General features: G+C 43.6%; 1 protein-coding gene across 1 annotated transcript in view; it reads right to left on the reverse strand.

Moving 5' to 3' along the window:
* The window catches only part of RGS9 (regulator of G protein signaling 9), a 67,224-nt gene extending 55,063 nt beyond the window's left edge, over nucleotides 1-12,161 (reverse strand). Inside the window, exons 1-2 of the mRNA XM_028713245.2 lie at nucleotides 11,956-12,161; nucleotides 4,245-4,341 (exon numbers count right to left, since the gene is read on the reverse strand). Of these exons, the coding sequence (XP_028569078.2) occupies nucleotides 4,245-4,341; nucleotides 11,956-12,018 (160 nt within the window). The 5' untranslated portion in view covers nucleotides 12,019-12,161. The remainder of the gene's footprint in view (nucleotides 1-4,244; nucleotides 4,342-11,955) is intronic.
* Nucleotides 12,162-15,633: the final 3,472 nt, after the last annotated feature.

The following is a 15,633-nucleotide window of genomic DNA, read 5'->3' on the forward strand; positions in this document are numbered from 1 at the left end:
GTCAGGTTTCAGAGGCCAGTGCTTGTAACTTAGGGAGCAAAATAAAAGGACGCATGGAACCAGTACGAAAGGACACATTGCCATCTTCAATAGAGATATGTTTAGTGAGCTGTAGGGGAATTGATTGTGTGGAGGAAAATGATAAATAAGCCACAAAATGCTTCGTTTCAAAGGCATTAAAAGTATATATACATAGATACATACAGGAAAAAATATAATATCAACCAGTTGGAGTTGGGAGAAGAGTTTAATACATATCATGAATGAATCTGGCATTAAGTCACCACCTATCTTTGTACTCTGCACCGTAGGACAGGTTAAAACTAGAAGTTTTAAATAGGGCAAGGCTTCAGGAATGCACTCCCTCCCTGAGCATGTCCTAATCTTCATCTCCAAATGCCTCCACAATGCAGATTAAAAATGTTAACCTTTCCTGACATTGCGCTGATCACTTGAGACTTTTGCCAAGCAGCCAGGAGCTCTTATCCCTACTATCTGCTTCCTGAAATAGATGAAATTAAAAGATTAGCCTGTAACGCAGACCTGTGCTAGGCAACCCAGCTTGCACCTGTTCTTTTCCCTTAAAGAGGCGGTGCTTATTTTCTGAATGCTGGGGAAACATCATCCATCCCTGGCACGATGTGAGTGGAGCTGTTCCTGTTTATTCCAGGCGAGACTGTGGCCTAAGATCTCTAAAGTTCACACAGTTGTAGCCAATGGTGTTGTTCAGCTGCATTTATTCGTCGCTTACTCCGTAAAGTACCTCAAAGCAGCTTATAATGATAAAAATTTGCGATTTGCCGCTTCCGCGCATGACATCATTTTGACCGTTTGCGCATTCGCGAGCAGGGAAACCCGGAAGTAACGCGTTCTGTTACTTCTGGGTCGCCGCGGAGCGCAACCCGAAAATGCTCAACCCGAAGCTACTTCAAGCCAAGGTATGACTGTACAGTGTGTAAAATAAAATGCATCAAAATGATATTAAACATTGACTAAAAATGCTCATCCTGCAATAACATAAAAGGGGGAAATCTTACCCTAAAAGCCGAATTCTTGGGTGAACAGGAATATCTTTACCTGATAATGATAGTGCCAGGAGCATCGTTGAAACACAAACATTCAACTATTCGAGAGCCGCCAATTCTTGTGTTGCCACCCTCCAGACCTCCCTCAGTGGGGCACATCAGGTAGGGACTCAGATGACAAACACAGGGTCTGAGTAGATTCATGCAGAGAGTGGCTGGATCCTAAGGTATTAGGGTCCTGGTCCTCATAGGGGTTTATAGCTCAAAAACAGCACTTTAAATTGAGTCTGGGAGCTGATCAGCAGCCAGTGCAGCTATGCTAAAAACGGAGCTATATGCTCAGACCTCCTACCTCTGATCAACAATCTGGCCAACGAACTCTGCACTAGCTGCAGTTTCTGAACAATCTTCAAAGGCAGCCCCTTGTGCAATGCACTGCAGTAATAAGGTTTCCTTGACTGCATATCTTCTTAGGTGCCATTGGCCAATGAAACAATCTATGGCCTTTGAAACTGCGGGGTATTGTTTTCATTTGTTACTATGGTATGCAATTTTGGGTCTTTATTTTGCAAACCACCCTGTGGTCCTCGGTTGAAGAGCAGCATAGAAACTTAGTTAATAACAATAAGAAAGAATTTTTCAGTTATTCCCCCCTCTACCCTGCATGCACACCCAGAAACCAAACAAACGCACAATGCACCGTAAACATGCTCTGGAGAGTTCCCCAACCTTCTGAAGCTGATATCGGGAGAAGGAGCTGCAGAGGTTGGGGAAAACATGGAAAACTGCACCCCTACTTGTTGGAAGTCTTACAATCAGCTGCTAACCCCCAGAAACCTTTTCAATTATAAAAATGCAGTGTTAGCAGGACTGTACAGATGTTTAACATCCAGAGAAAGGCAGCTATGATTTAAAAATAGAAAGTATCCCATTTTCCTGTTGCCTCAGTCAGAGACGAGACTGGTTTTATACTGTTATAGGAGATGTTAAAAGTTTGGTGAATGTTGATATTCTCATGTGAATGCTGACTATCTAGATTGGATTCTATTTGTTTAATATGCAAACTGCCCTGGGATTTTTTAACCACAGGGCAGCATACAAATATATCAAACAAACAAATAAATAGTGTACTCAAACAAACAAATAAATAGTGATTCACATGACACAGCCAGTCAAACTATGGTGTACCAAGACTGCACTGATATCCAGTCTCCTGGAGAGGAACTCACAGTTGCTTTGCTTCTCCCCAGTTCTTTAACTCCCATGCCATGCTAAACCAAGGTTTGGCTCAGTGCAAACCGATGCAATGTACGTTTCAGCACTCTTAAGTCATTCTGTTGACTTCAGTGGTACTATCAACCAAGAAGAGGCTGGCTTTGTCTCAGAAGTATACATTTCTCAAGTCATCTCTCCATTCCTGGCTTTTGACATAAATCTCTCAGGTGCTTGTTATTCATTAGTCAAAAATTTTTTCCATCTTTTGTCGAATAACACTCAAGGCAACTAGCGATAATAATAGCAACACCAATAATATTGCTATCAGCAATATTGGGGAGGGAAAACAAAGCAAATGAAACAGTAATAAAGTCGATATAAATACCAATCAAAACCAGTTTTAACAAATTTAGCATTCAGCTTGTGGCCAGACAAAGCGTGGTCTTGGAAAATTTCACAGAACTGTTTTCCCCAACCTCAGGGCAACTTTCCGTACACACCTTGTAGCGAAGTTAAAAATCAACCTCACTCTTTTGAATAAGTCAACAATTGTTCTGGGTGAGTCCATGTTAATTTGGCAAACTCACTAAAACAGGTTCCTACAGGGCTGCTGGTTCTTCACTGAGAGACTGAGCCTATGCCTTTAAATATTCTAAGACACAATGACAGAATGCAGCTGGTGCACATGACCCACTCCTCTCCTCTGTCTGTTGTGGAGTGAAATTAAAATCTGCTGGCTATAGCAATCATCAGATTGGCAAAGAAACAGTGTGGGACAGGCAGGGGCTGCACTTTCTCTCAGTGCCTTGGAACACTGAAAGGAACAATCTGTGGGTTAAGAGCTGGTCTCCTGAACTTATTGGAATATTACCAGGGAATGGTGGAACTCGTCATACAATCAGCACCCGAGTGGTCCTAGCTAAAAAGAAACGAACAAGTTCTATTTTCTTCTGTGAATCTACCCCTTGGACTGAACTTTTAAGCACATTTGCGTGGTTCTGGTTTTCCACTGAATTCAACCACAATGCACTTGGTGATGCTCTGCAGTTTAGTTCCTTCATTAGAAAGATCACACCGATGCTTCTCATAACAGGGGCATACCTAGGGGTGGGTCAGGGTTGACCCCCTGCCAAGGACGCAGGCCCAGGAGAGCGCAGAAATCATGCCTCTCCACTCTTGACTTGTAGTGACTTGTAGTGGCAAGGATTTCACCCACCCATCTACCCGAGTCCTCGCTGTGCCACTCTTCCGCTGCTCTGGGCAACCAGGTGAGGCAAACATCTCCTCTGGGCGCCTCAGCAGACAAACACAAGGGATGGGGGCAGGCACAAATACAGCTCCTTGCCAAGGGCACAAAGGAGCCTAGGTACGCCTCTGCCTCATAAAGGCACAAAGGAACTTCTGTGAACCATAACATCCCCTTCCAGTTCTACCTGCTAATTTCAGCTGACTTCCAGGACACCTTTGTCTTCAGTGAAGAGGGTTTGGTACATACGGCAAGGGCAAAATGGTAGTAAAGTATTTACAACATGCTCTGGAGCTTGCTTTTTTTAAATAATAATAATAATAACAACCCACAAGGAGGTGCTTAGAGTATGTTTGCAGGGTTGCCTTGCGTGAACATAGCTGGCAGGCACCAGAGAACAATTGTTGTTGTAGCATAGTCAATAGACAGTAATGACAGGCTCGCAACTTCAAAGCACCACCGCTACCTGCCTATTTCCGATTCAGTGTGTTCTGAGGGAAGGACTGCTGTAATTTACAGGCATAGGGGTAGGTTGGATATTTTGCTCCCAATTTTCCCTCGACAGCACAAACATTCCTTATCATAAATTGTCTTCTTTCGCGGTGTCAAGATGGCATTCCCCTTGCGGCTGAAGGACTGTGCTGCTGTTGTGACTGTCCTCCCAGCACCAGAAAAGTAATTTTGACTGTTGGATTATTTTATACAAAAGGGGGTAAATGGTTTCTGTTGCACTTTGTAGCTGCTATGGTCAGACTTACCAGTCATTGCATGCGGGATATCGACGACCGTGACCTTCTGAGCATGCGTTTTGATGCCAGAACTTGGGTCCTGCATCTCCACCAACAGAACTTCCAGCTGCAAATTGGAGCAGGTGCATGTTAAGCAAAACAGGGGGAATGTGTCAATCATGCAAAACAAAATCAAGAGAGTCAAGAAGTTTGGTCGGCCTCACTTTCTCTTCCAATATCCCATCAATTTCATAGCTATTACAGTGGTGTTATTCTATTACAGAAAAACCAAATGAGCATGTCATGTGTCCCATGATGCTTGTTGTTGCATTTGGTGGTCAAAGCATTCCAGTGACAGCTACTACCGTATTTTTCACTCCATAAGACACACTTTTTTCCTCCTGAAAAGGGGAAATGTGTGTGCGTCTTATGGAGCGAATGGTGCTGCACAGCTCTCCCTCTCTGCGCAGCGCCTCTTCAGCGAAGTGGGAGGAGAAACAGAAGGGGCTCTGTTTCTTCTCCTGCTTCGCTGGAGAGGCACTGCGCAGAGAGGGCCACCTTAACCTCACTGGGTTGTTCTGAGGTTGTTGTGTGTTGTGTGTTGTTGTTGTTTAGCCCCCTGAGCAACTTCACAAACAGACAGGAGAACATTATTCTTGTTTTCCCTCTTCAGTCAGTCTTGGATTCCATCACTGCCCAAACCATGTGTCTCTGTCTCTCCAAATGGCCAGATGATCCCTTTTTTTTCTGGGGCTTTCTGTGAGAGAATGAAATCCAAGCACTAATGCCTGTTAAAATGCTTCTACTGTTCACTTGCAAAATCAAGCTTTTGAAAAGAGGATCTACAGAAATAAAAGATTCACAATATTTTTTTCCTTGTTCTCCTCCTCTAAAAACTAGGTGCGTCTTATGGTCGGGTGTGTCTTATAGAGCGAAAAATACGGTACTTATAATACACATACTTCTCACTAGGAATGCATTACATTAGCGGTCAGGTACTCTTACCTGCCAGAGCTCATCCTGCTCTCCTGCTTCCCACCCCACATTTCCCAATGGGATTATGATGTTCTTGGGGAAGATAGAGAACAGCATGGAAGAGGAGAGAAGGAAATAAGGAAGAACTGGGTTGCTCAAGTCTTCTTTGAAATTCCGGCCTCAAAGTCCATTGCTAGGCACGGCTGAGATTCATCAACATACTTAAAAACTTTATTGAGGTTTTTTTTATTTTTACTATTCAACTTGAGCAACCCAACATGTTTGGGACAGCAATCAGGTGGGTGGGTGCCCATCCCTAATCATAAGAAACAAATAAACAAAGCAGGCAGAAATTAATAATCCAGGTGGCTGCAAAAGGCAAAGCAAAAGGAGGAAGCTTAAGGCAGGGGTAGCCAACATAGTGCCAATACAAATGTTGTTCAACACCCATCAGTCCCTTCAGTATGGCCAAAGTCCTGGGATTATGGGAGTTGTGGTCCAACAGCACCTGTGCAGTTGGCTAACCTTGGCCTAAGGTGTAACAAGTCTTTCTTCTTTTCTTGTGACCCACAGACTACTACGCTAGATAGTGGGGGGAGAGGAAAAGGAGTACTGCCACATTCACGTTCACCAAACCAGCTGACCACTTGCATGTGCGGACCAAGACAACTGCAACCTCGGTTGACATTGACTACGGAGGAGAACTGTGCGTCAGTCAGGAGCTCTTGCTATTAACATATGTCTGCTGTCCCTGGAAAGCAAACGGCAGCCACTGGTATGAGGAACAGAAAGGGGATTCAAATGGAAGTGCGGTGGGGAGGAGGAGGAGACAAGGGCACCTGAGAGCAGGAGCCAGAATGTTGCTCTACCTGTTCTGGCAAAGCACTCAGTAGACAAGGCAGGCTGATCTGCTCCTCTTGCTGGTACTGAAGGTGTGCTGAGCTATAAAATGGTGCCACTGTGTGACTCATGACGTACAGGTCACACATTTGTATTTTCCCTTTTCCTTCTTCCTAGCAGAAGAGAGGGGGAAACAAAACGGCATCTGCCTGTTGTTCCAACCTGATGCAGGACAAAAGGTGGGGGTAAAAGAACTCTGCACTCGACAATATATTCATAAGAGATCATAGGGCCTGTCCCAGCTCAGTGTGGAGAGTTGAAGAATGTGCAGGATGGGATAAGGACTTCTGCCCCTCGTCTTGTTGTTCTGTATTAAAATAAAGCAGCTGTTGTATGCAGGCAGGGGCAGGAGTAACTGCAGGAACATTCAACCTCTGCGAGAAAGGGGCAAATACGTCTCATTTTTGGACATGAAGACCGCACACCTGCACAACACATGGGGCTGGAGAAATTGTCTCCTGATTTGAAAGTACTGACCTAAAACCCACAATAATTTGGAAATATGTCCTTCTCCTTAAAAAACTTTATTGTCTATGGGAGGGATAAAAAAGTATGTCCTGCAGTTGGAGAAGTTACAGGAAAGTGGTAATGCTGCTCGCATCTCTTCCATTTGATCAAGAAGCCTCTGGTCACAGTGGAATAAAATGGATTGCTTAGAGCCTAGAGCATAGTGTACTTTTTTCAAATGTGAAAGGTACGGTAAGTCAAGAAAGAACAATGACATTCCCAATATCTACTGATGCCACCGAAGACGGTTCCATCCTGTTCACCTTTCATTCACTTGAATATAACCCAGAATGCATGTGGCAAGGACCTGGCATGTGGAGGTTACGTCTCAACACTTATCTATTCACACCCAAATAACTGCATCAAAAAGCACTAGTAATACATCTATGGATCCCAGACACATGTATGCTATCCGCCATTTGTGTTTGCTGCAGGAAACCCCAATGTTTCTTGCAGAAATCATAATATGTATATGCGAAGAAGTCCTTTCAAGGATTCAAAGAATGGCCAAGTACATACGCGCCCAAGCCTTCAAGTGTCGCAGACCAGATTTTCATGCATTTGCCTAACTTAATTCCCCTGAACAATAGGAAGAAGTCAGAAACGTTCCGTAGAATCTTCAGTAAAAATCAGAATCTTGCTGCAAGTCTCACTGTGTTCAAAACGAAGCGAATCTCCCAAGCCCCTCTAGGTCTTTGGCCAAAGTAATTTGTCAGGCTGTGCTGTTTTGAGCCCGCAGGTTCTTAACATACACAAACACATCCCTGCTGCTGCCTCATCCCTATGTACTTGCCTCTGTAAAGAGCAAACAGTGTGTTCAGAAAACTCGCATCAGTTGGATGGTGCAGGGCATACTGTTTTTGTAATGAGCAAATAACTCCAGAGGCTTGTCACTTCCCTCTTCCCGCCGAGTGCCCTCTTGTCATTTAAGAAATATAATATATATCAAAGTGAACAAGGGAGATTGGGTAGGAAGCTTTCATTAGGTGCTGCTGTACTGACTCAGCCACAAAACCATGCCTTTTGCTGATGAGAACGCAGCAGGCCTTTTCCCTCATCTGAGAAGGAAAGTGGCTGCTTATTAAGAGTACCGATATATTAAAAATTGCTAGCCATGCTGGCAAGCCAACCAATGCCCAGAAGGGCTAGTTTGCATAACAGGAAGGAATGGGAATGGGGAGGAATTCAATTCAGTTTGTGTTTCAACGCAAGCCTACCTCATTCGCACTTCCTGAAATAATATAGCAAATCGAAACAAGGCTATCTTTTGAAATTCACACTTCTCCGAATTTTGCAGTGTGGTTCTTTAAACAAATTAAATTGTATGAAAGCACACATATTAATGGAAATTGTTGAAAGTATCAGGGTGCGACTCAGCTTCCACTGTGGAATCTGCATGTGAGAGAGCAGAGGAACCTCCAAACTTCCTAGGCTGGCCTCCTTGCACTGACCTGCGGGACAAACCAAAATTAACAGATCTGTCTATCCCGAAGATGAGGCTAGCAAGCGGTGGAGCTATCTGGTGCAGCTCTAGGACCCCAGCACATATTGCACAAGTGCGTGAGGGAGGCTGTGTGTGTGCCCTCTGATGTGAAGGACCATGGGCCAGTACCAACAAGGCCCTGGATCTACTGATGTGCTAAACACTGAATAAGAAACTTGAGGGGAAGCAGCAGGAAACATGGCAGGCATGCCTTGAAATAGGTTTCTGACTGAAAACTTAACTGAAGGAATAAGGGTACTGTATACTTAACAGTCTTATCCTTGTGGTCATGGGCAGGCAGCAAAAACATCAATGTTGCCATACCTTAGTACCTCCCAGATGTGGGTGGGGCTGTGGTCTAAACCACTGAACCTCTTGGGCTTGCCGATCGGAAGGTCGGCGGTTTGAATCCTGCGACGGGGTGAGCTCCCGTTGCTCTGTCCCAGCTCCTGCCAACCTAGCAGTTTGAAAGCACACCAGTGCAAGTAGATAAATAGGTACCACTGCGGCGGGAAGGTAAACGGCATTTCCATGCACTCTGGCAGTCGTCATGGTGTCCCATTGCGCCAGAAGCAGTTTAGTCATGACCCGGAAAGCTGTTTGTGGACAAACGCCAGCTCCCTCGGCCGGAAGCGTGATAAGCGCACAGCCCAATAATCACCTTTGACTGGACTTAACTGTCCAGGGGTCCTTTACCTCTCAGACATTCAGCTTGGTGTGTCAAAAGATGTCCCAAGCCTTTCCTTACCTGCTTTTACTGCTCTCTCAGTATCTTTATGTTATATAGGGTTGCCGTATTTCAAAAAGTGAAAATCCGGACACTAAAGTTGTTGAGGCTTGTTTGTTTGTTTGTTTTTTGCTGAAGTTGAGCTCCCCCCCCCTCGCCCCAAATCTCAACAAAAAATGAAATTTTTAACCTATTTTTTTAGGGAAATCGCCAAAAAATCAACACTTCCAATATGTGCTAACATATACCCAGGTTTTCCCAGACGTTTTAACCACTTTCAGAAAATTCTGCCTGGACGCCATTTTCGAAGGACAAACCCTGGCTACGTCCAAAAAATTCTGAACATATAACAGCCCTATGTTACATTGTGTCACCTTGTTCCAGGTTTGCCGGATGCCCTATATAATGTATTATATAATAAGGCTCACACAATATGCCTCCCCCACTGAGCTTTCGGCATCTTTCTATTGTTACTGAGATATCGATCTACAAATCCTGTCAATCCATCCCTTGTTGACTCTCTACTTAAGAGGAACGCATGACTGACTGGTTTGGGACAGTCATTTGCAGCTGCAATCTTCTGATGCCTGCTTACCTGAGAGTAAGCCCCAATGAACTGAAAGAGGCTGGCTTATTCTGAGTAGACAAAGGTCAGCAACACCACTGGCAGTATAATTTAACCTTCATTGCATTATGGGGCCCAAGGCAGCATGGTTCTCAGTACCATCCAGGTACTGACTAGGCCCAGACCTGCTTAACTTCAGCAGAGTGGTGGCCACAGGTGTCTTGAGTTTTAGACCAAATTCTCAGGCATGAAGTATGCAGTAGCATCTCGCAAAAGGCGCCATCTTCCTCAAAGCTTCCCACAGGCATCAATGGGAATTGCTTTTTAAATTTTAGAAACAAGTAACGGAAGACAATGGACTTGGGTTGTTGCAGTAAGGCTCAAAAGGGAGAGGGGTGAGCCCTGCAATTTCTTTTTAAATATTAGAGGAAGGCAAGATGAAGACAGAAATATGTGGACATGATGACTACTATCCCATCTTTACTACCTGTGGGCATTTTTTATAAACTGGATCCAGTTTCATCTTGTGCTTTATGACAAGCGAACAATATGAGGATAATTTATTATAATCTGTGGCAAAATAAAAATAAAAAAATCTCCGTGTGTGTTTTGGTTTAAGTACAGGCATATTCTGGTGGAATCATGGAATTTATAGAGTTGGAAGAGACCACAAGGGTCATCTAGTCCAACCCCCTGAAATGTGGGAATACTTTGCCCAACATTGGGCTCTCATGTTCTACCGACTGAGCTACGCCAGCTGTCTTAATATAAGGAAAATGTAATTCCTAAACTGATCTTTTGTTCCTCCCGGAGTTGATCTCCTTGCCTTCTGTGGAATTTGCAAGCATGTAAATCAAAACAGAACATGGCCCAATTGCTCTTTTAAATAAATCTTGACAGGCTCTAGGAACAAACAGTTCCAAAGGAAAACATTGTGGTATCCCGCTTTGAGCATGAAAAGTACAAGTGCTGGTGATGTATGACAAATATTGTGACACAAAATAAATTCACACTCCCTCTCATCTCTTTTCTTTTTTGCTTGTAATCCTGTCGCTGCCTCCTGTGTTTGATACTCAGCTAAAACAGCTTAGATGTGAATGTGTTCCTATGTTGTGCCATAGTGTCTGTGCACACACAATCTCACACACACACACCAGAAATGGGCAGCTGTCCATATCACTGGGAAGTCAGCTAATTCTATTCAGCAGGATAAGCCACAGACAAGAAAGGCAGGAACGTTCAGGGGAGAAAAGCTGGGCTAATACCTTGCCTGCTTAAACTCTTTTCACATATTGGTGCTAATAAAATGCTTTTATATAGATGCTTTGGGGAAAAGAATGAGGTAGTTAATCCCAAGCATAGTTATTTGTCAACATGCTGTCTGTAAGGCTTAAACTATTATAAAGTCATATATACACCCACTTTAAAGTAGATTATGAACAGGCAGAGAAAACAGCTTGCAGCGTCTTTTGAGGGGGCGGAAAGACACCATCAATATGTCAAGTATATTTACTCAAATAAATGGCTTAGGCGGTAGTCTGAACCCCACTTACCTGGGAGTAAGTCCCAGTGAATTCAATAGGACTTACTTCCGAGCAGATATGGTTAGGATTGTACTGTCATTTACCTCTGAAAAAGGTTGATGAAAAAAAGGTGGGTTTTTTCTCATCCTTTCCTCTGCACGTTTATGAGTGAGGTAAATGAATGCAAATGAGGTTGGCTCCCTTCTCCAAAATCAAATAATGGATAATGGATTATGTGATGTAGACCAATCTGTTAGCTGCTTAGAGTTGTTGGGTTTTTTCCCTAAAAATGTTAAGCAGTCGTAAATTATCTAAATAAATAGGATTCAAAATCTATGTGAAAGGCTGGGAGTACAGCACCAGGGGGTCGTAGATACTCTAGATTAATAACCGCAGCATAAAAACATCTGGGTCTACATGGGGTTAGGATGGAACTGCAGCAATGAATAACGCTTGGAGGGGGATGTGAAATTAACCGGGTTACAGTTCAGTGCTGAATTAGGGCTGCAAACCCCGGGGGTGATGGGCTTTTATCACTCAAAATTAAAATATTAATGGCTATCAAAGCAAGAAAAATACCCTCCATGCAAGAAATTGTTGCCTTACGAATGAGGTAAAATAAGAAGAGCTGTTTTTTTAATATAAAAAATAATGATATATCCAAAATGCTTATAGCTGCTCAGTTTTATTTCAAGCAGCTACTGATGCTCCCATGCGCAAACAAACTGTGTGTAACAGGTTGCTTTCATCTGGTGACTTCCAAAAAAAAAAGGTATTTGTCTTTATTATCTCTGTAGCAAAAGGGCTGGGGGAAACAGCAAGCAAAGGTTCTTTTTAAAATACTCCACTAATGGAATCATAGGCTCCTTGGAAAATAATTAATTCTGAAAACTGTAAGAAACGGCACACCTTATCCGGATAACATGCCTATTGTTTGCATGCAAAAATCTTTGTGATATACAATGCTGGCCAGAGGGCAGATGTTTCCCAGATGTTCAGGGTTCCTGCACTAGCCAGTTCATCTATTTCTCAGGTAGACTCTTAAAATAATAGCAAGTTACCTTTTTCAGGAATGCCATTCTTGGCCTGTAACGCTGCCCTTGATCTATGCGTCTGATGGTCATGGTGGTCTACTTAGCCAAGCCGAAAGCTACAAAAAGAAGAGGAAGGAAGAAAAAAACAAACAGGCCTAACCAATTGCAGGGAAGCTGGTCCTCTTGTTACTGATTTCAGGCAAACTGCATGACTCGAAATCCCCAGCCTAGAGAATAAAGGCAGCGGTGGAATCGGGCACTGTCCCGCCATAGCCAATCAGCAAGGAGCGCCGAGGTCTTATTTGCATGTGTTTTTGGAGTCTTTCCAAGCTGCCAGCATTAGGGGGAGCCCACTCATCTATTTACAATACTAACGGGATAAGAAACGGAAGGAGAATTCGGATCGGAAACTAATCTGAATCGTTTACGAGATTAGAAATTTCTAGCAGGTTCCACGTCCCAGCAAAGGAACAAAACTGGAACAGATGCTCTTTTCTTTCTTCTTCAGGCTGAGTTGAGGTGTTGAAAAATATGGGGAAACAGACTTGTTTCAATCTCAAACGCTGCTTAGCTGGGAACGCTGGATTTATTTAGATCCCCACCTTCAGGTAACATTATAAAGCTGTAAAGCAGCCGGTTGCACTGAGAAAAATACAGGATGCGTATTTTCCACATTCCACTGATGTGGAGCTTCTCCGGGCTGTAGTCCAGATCCAAGCCACAAATACAGTGGTACCTCGGGTTAAGTACTTAATTTGTTCCGGAGGTCTGTACTTAACCTGAAACTGTTCTTAACCTGAAGCACCACTTTAGCTAATGGGGCTTCCTGCTGCTGCTGCGCCGCCGGAGCACGGTTTCTGTTCTCATCCTGAAGCAAAGTTCTTAACCTGAAGCACTATTTCTGGGTTAGCGGAGTCTGTAACCTGAAGCGTATGTAACTTGAAGCGTATGTAACCCGAGGTACCACTGTATTCAGAATCCGGACTGAGGGGGTCTCCATAGCTCATGACCTCACCTGATGATGCTCCCTGTTTGGCTGTTGTAAGCTTCAGAAAGATGCTAAGGCTTGGACATATCTCCCATGGGGAGGAAAACCCAGATAGCAGAAGCTACTGAAAATGCCTTTGCATACAGCCTTGCCGTATTAAACACAAGAGGGTGCTTGGAGTCAAAACTTCAGCCCATGACCACCTGCTGTTCTTGCCCCCCAATAACCAGTATTTGATCAGTGCTCCAATGAACAGAGAAAGTGTCAAAGCCTGAGTTTTCAGATGTGCCTTTATTGTGAGCCTGCTGTTTGTTCCTGTTGGAAATGTACGTTTGTCCTTCATACCATCGACGTTGGCTGGCTTCCAAACAACCACAACTAGTTCCACAGACCTAATTTAGCTTTGGGTTTGTGTTTCTAAAACAACAGCTCTCCACATAACGTATGGCAATTCGTTTTTTGAATTGAGGGGACCTTTCAAAGGCAGATTGTAATATGGCAATTAGGTCTTCTGTTCGTCGTCGTCGTCATCATCATCATCATCATCATCATATATCCCTGGAAATTCCCCAGTCCTGGGACATACTGAAAGCTGCTCTTTAAGAATCCTAGCCAGCATGTGAGTGTTAAACACAACTGCCATTTTGCTTTGAGTTGTTTCATAGGCCACAATTTGTAAATGGAAAAGAATAAATTAGAATTTGATTTCAAGAGAATATGGCAGAATGGCCCCAAGCACTTGAGGTTGAAGTTCTCTACACATGTATCTGGGAGAAAGCCTAATTGAACTCAATGCGCTTGTTTCTGAGTACTCATGTGTAACATTGCAGAAAACCAATCGTGAAAGTAGGGTAACACTATTAATCACCTCCCATAAAGGTAAAGCTAAAGGTACCCCTGCCCGTACGAGCCAGTCTTGACAGACTCTAGGGTTGTGCGCTCATCTCACTCTAGAGGCCGGGAGCCAGCGCTGTCCGCAGACACTTCCGGGTCATGTGGCCAGCGTGACAAAGCTGCTCTGGCGAGCTAGCGCAGCACACACGGAAATGCCGTTTACCTTCCCGCTAGTAAGCGGTCCCTATTTATCTACTTGCCCCCGGGAGTGCTTTCGAACTGCTAGGTTGGCAGGCGCTGGGACCGAGCAGCAGGAGCGCACCCCGCCGCGGGGATTCAAACTGCCGACCATGCGATCGGCAAGTCCTAGGCGCTGAGGTTTTACCCACAGCGCCACCCGCGTCCCTAATCACCTCCCATAAACACACACAAACGATAGGAACAGAAGAAACTATGGCACTACACAAGTCAGCATTTATCAAATGCATTTTGGAAAAATTATCAAGAGCATTTTTATATATAGCAACAATTGACATATCAGGGGTATTGTAACAACCCCTGTTACTGTCCATACTTCATAAGATCCATGCCCTTTTATCCCGAGTTGCAGGTATATACACACATGGTGATGGAGGGGGGGGGAGTTGTAAACAGTGAGATCAGAAAATGAAATGAAATGCAGAAAGGTGCAGGGATACATTACATTATTAACAGCAGCTATTAGCACATAAGCAAACAGTTGTGTGAATAACATTGACATTAGCAAGCCAATTAACACATGTAGTGTGATGAAAATCCATTGTGCTCATTCAGTACACAAATGATAGCACTGAGCCTCTTGAAGTCTCTTGAAGTCTTGTGATCAGAGCGGTTTCACTTTGCAATCCCCCTTTGAAGTTCCTTCGGTTCAAGGATGGCCACCTTTAGGTCACTGGTAGCGTATCCTAGGAGTTTGAAATGTTTTTACCCTGGTTTTTCAACATTTGTGCCTTAAGTAAGGCGCTGCTGGCAAGTATTGCCATATATCACACTGGAAGATGTACAGGTGAATGAACCTCCAGTGTTGAGGATGACACTAGGTCTTGTTATAGTAGACATAGGGTCAGAGCTGGCTATGAGACCTAATTCCTGTGTTCATTTCTGCTACATGTCTTGTTGTTACTAGTTAGTAGCTACAGTATTTTAGCTTGTGGAATTGCCTGTGAGCAGGTGTAGGATTTCACCCAAGGCCTGCGCCATTGTACAGGATAGACTGTATATCAATGATCTCGAGGGATTTTAACTAGGAACTGAGGTGACAAAAAATGTGGCCTGTCATTTTCTCTTCTAGGCAGTGCTGTAGTTATAGGGGGGGGGGGTTGCTCCAGTTAAAGCCTCCAGAGGGGCACAATTGAGGCTCCCAGCCTATATGTGTTTGTACGCAAATGCACATGGGGTGTGTGCCAAAATGGGTCTTTGACTTGGGTGAAATAAAGCCTAGTTTTGCCTCTGCTTTTGGATAATAGATAATACTTCCCAAGTATTAATCTGTTCTTGTTGGTCTGTTGTTTTTTCACTTTGTTAGGGGAACATTGTACTAAGAGGAAACTCTGATTGTTGTTGTTGTTGTTTTGTTGATCTTGTTACAATCTGAGCAGATGTGGTTACATCATGTATCATGTATGTATCAGATCAGATACAGTATGTATCTGTATCAGGAAGTTTTTAATGCTTGATGTTTTACTATGTTTTTATATATGCTGTAAGCTGCTCAGAGTGGCTGGAGAAACCCAGCCAGATGGGCGGGGTATAAATAATAGAAATAATAATAATAATAATAATAATAATAATAATAATAATAATACTATGATGGCATTCTCTGGAAGATTGTCAATATATTTTAG

This window comes from Podarcis muralis, chromosome 2, assembly GCF_964188315.1.
Source record: "Podarcis muralis chromosome 2, rPodMur119.hap1.1, whole genome shotgun sequence".
NCBI classification, from domain to species: domain Eukaryota; kingdom Metazoa; phylum Chordata; class Lepidosauria; order Squamata; family Lacertidae; genus Podarcis; species Podarcis muralis.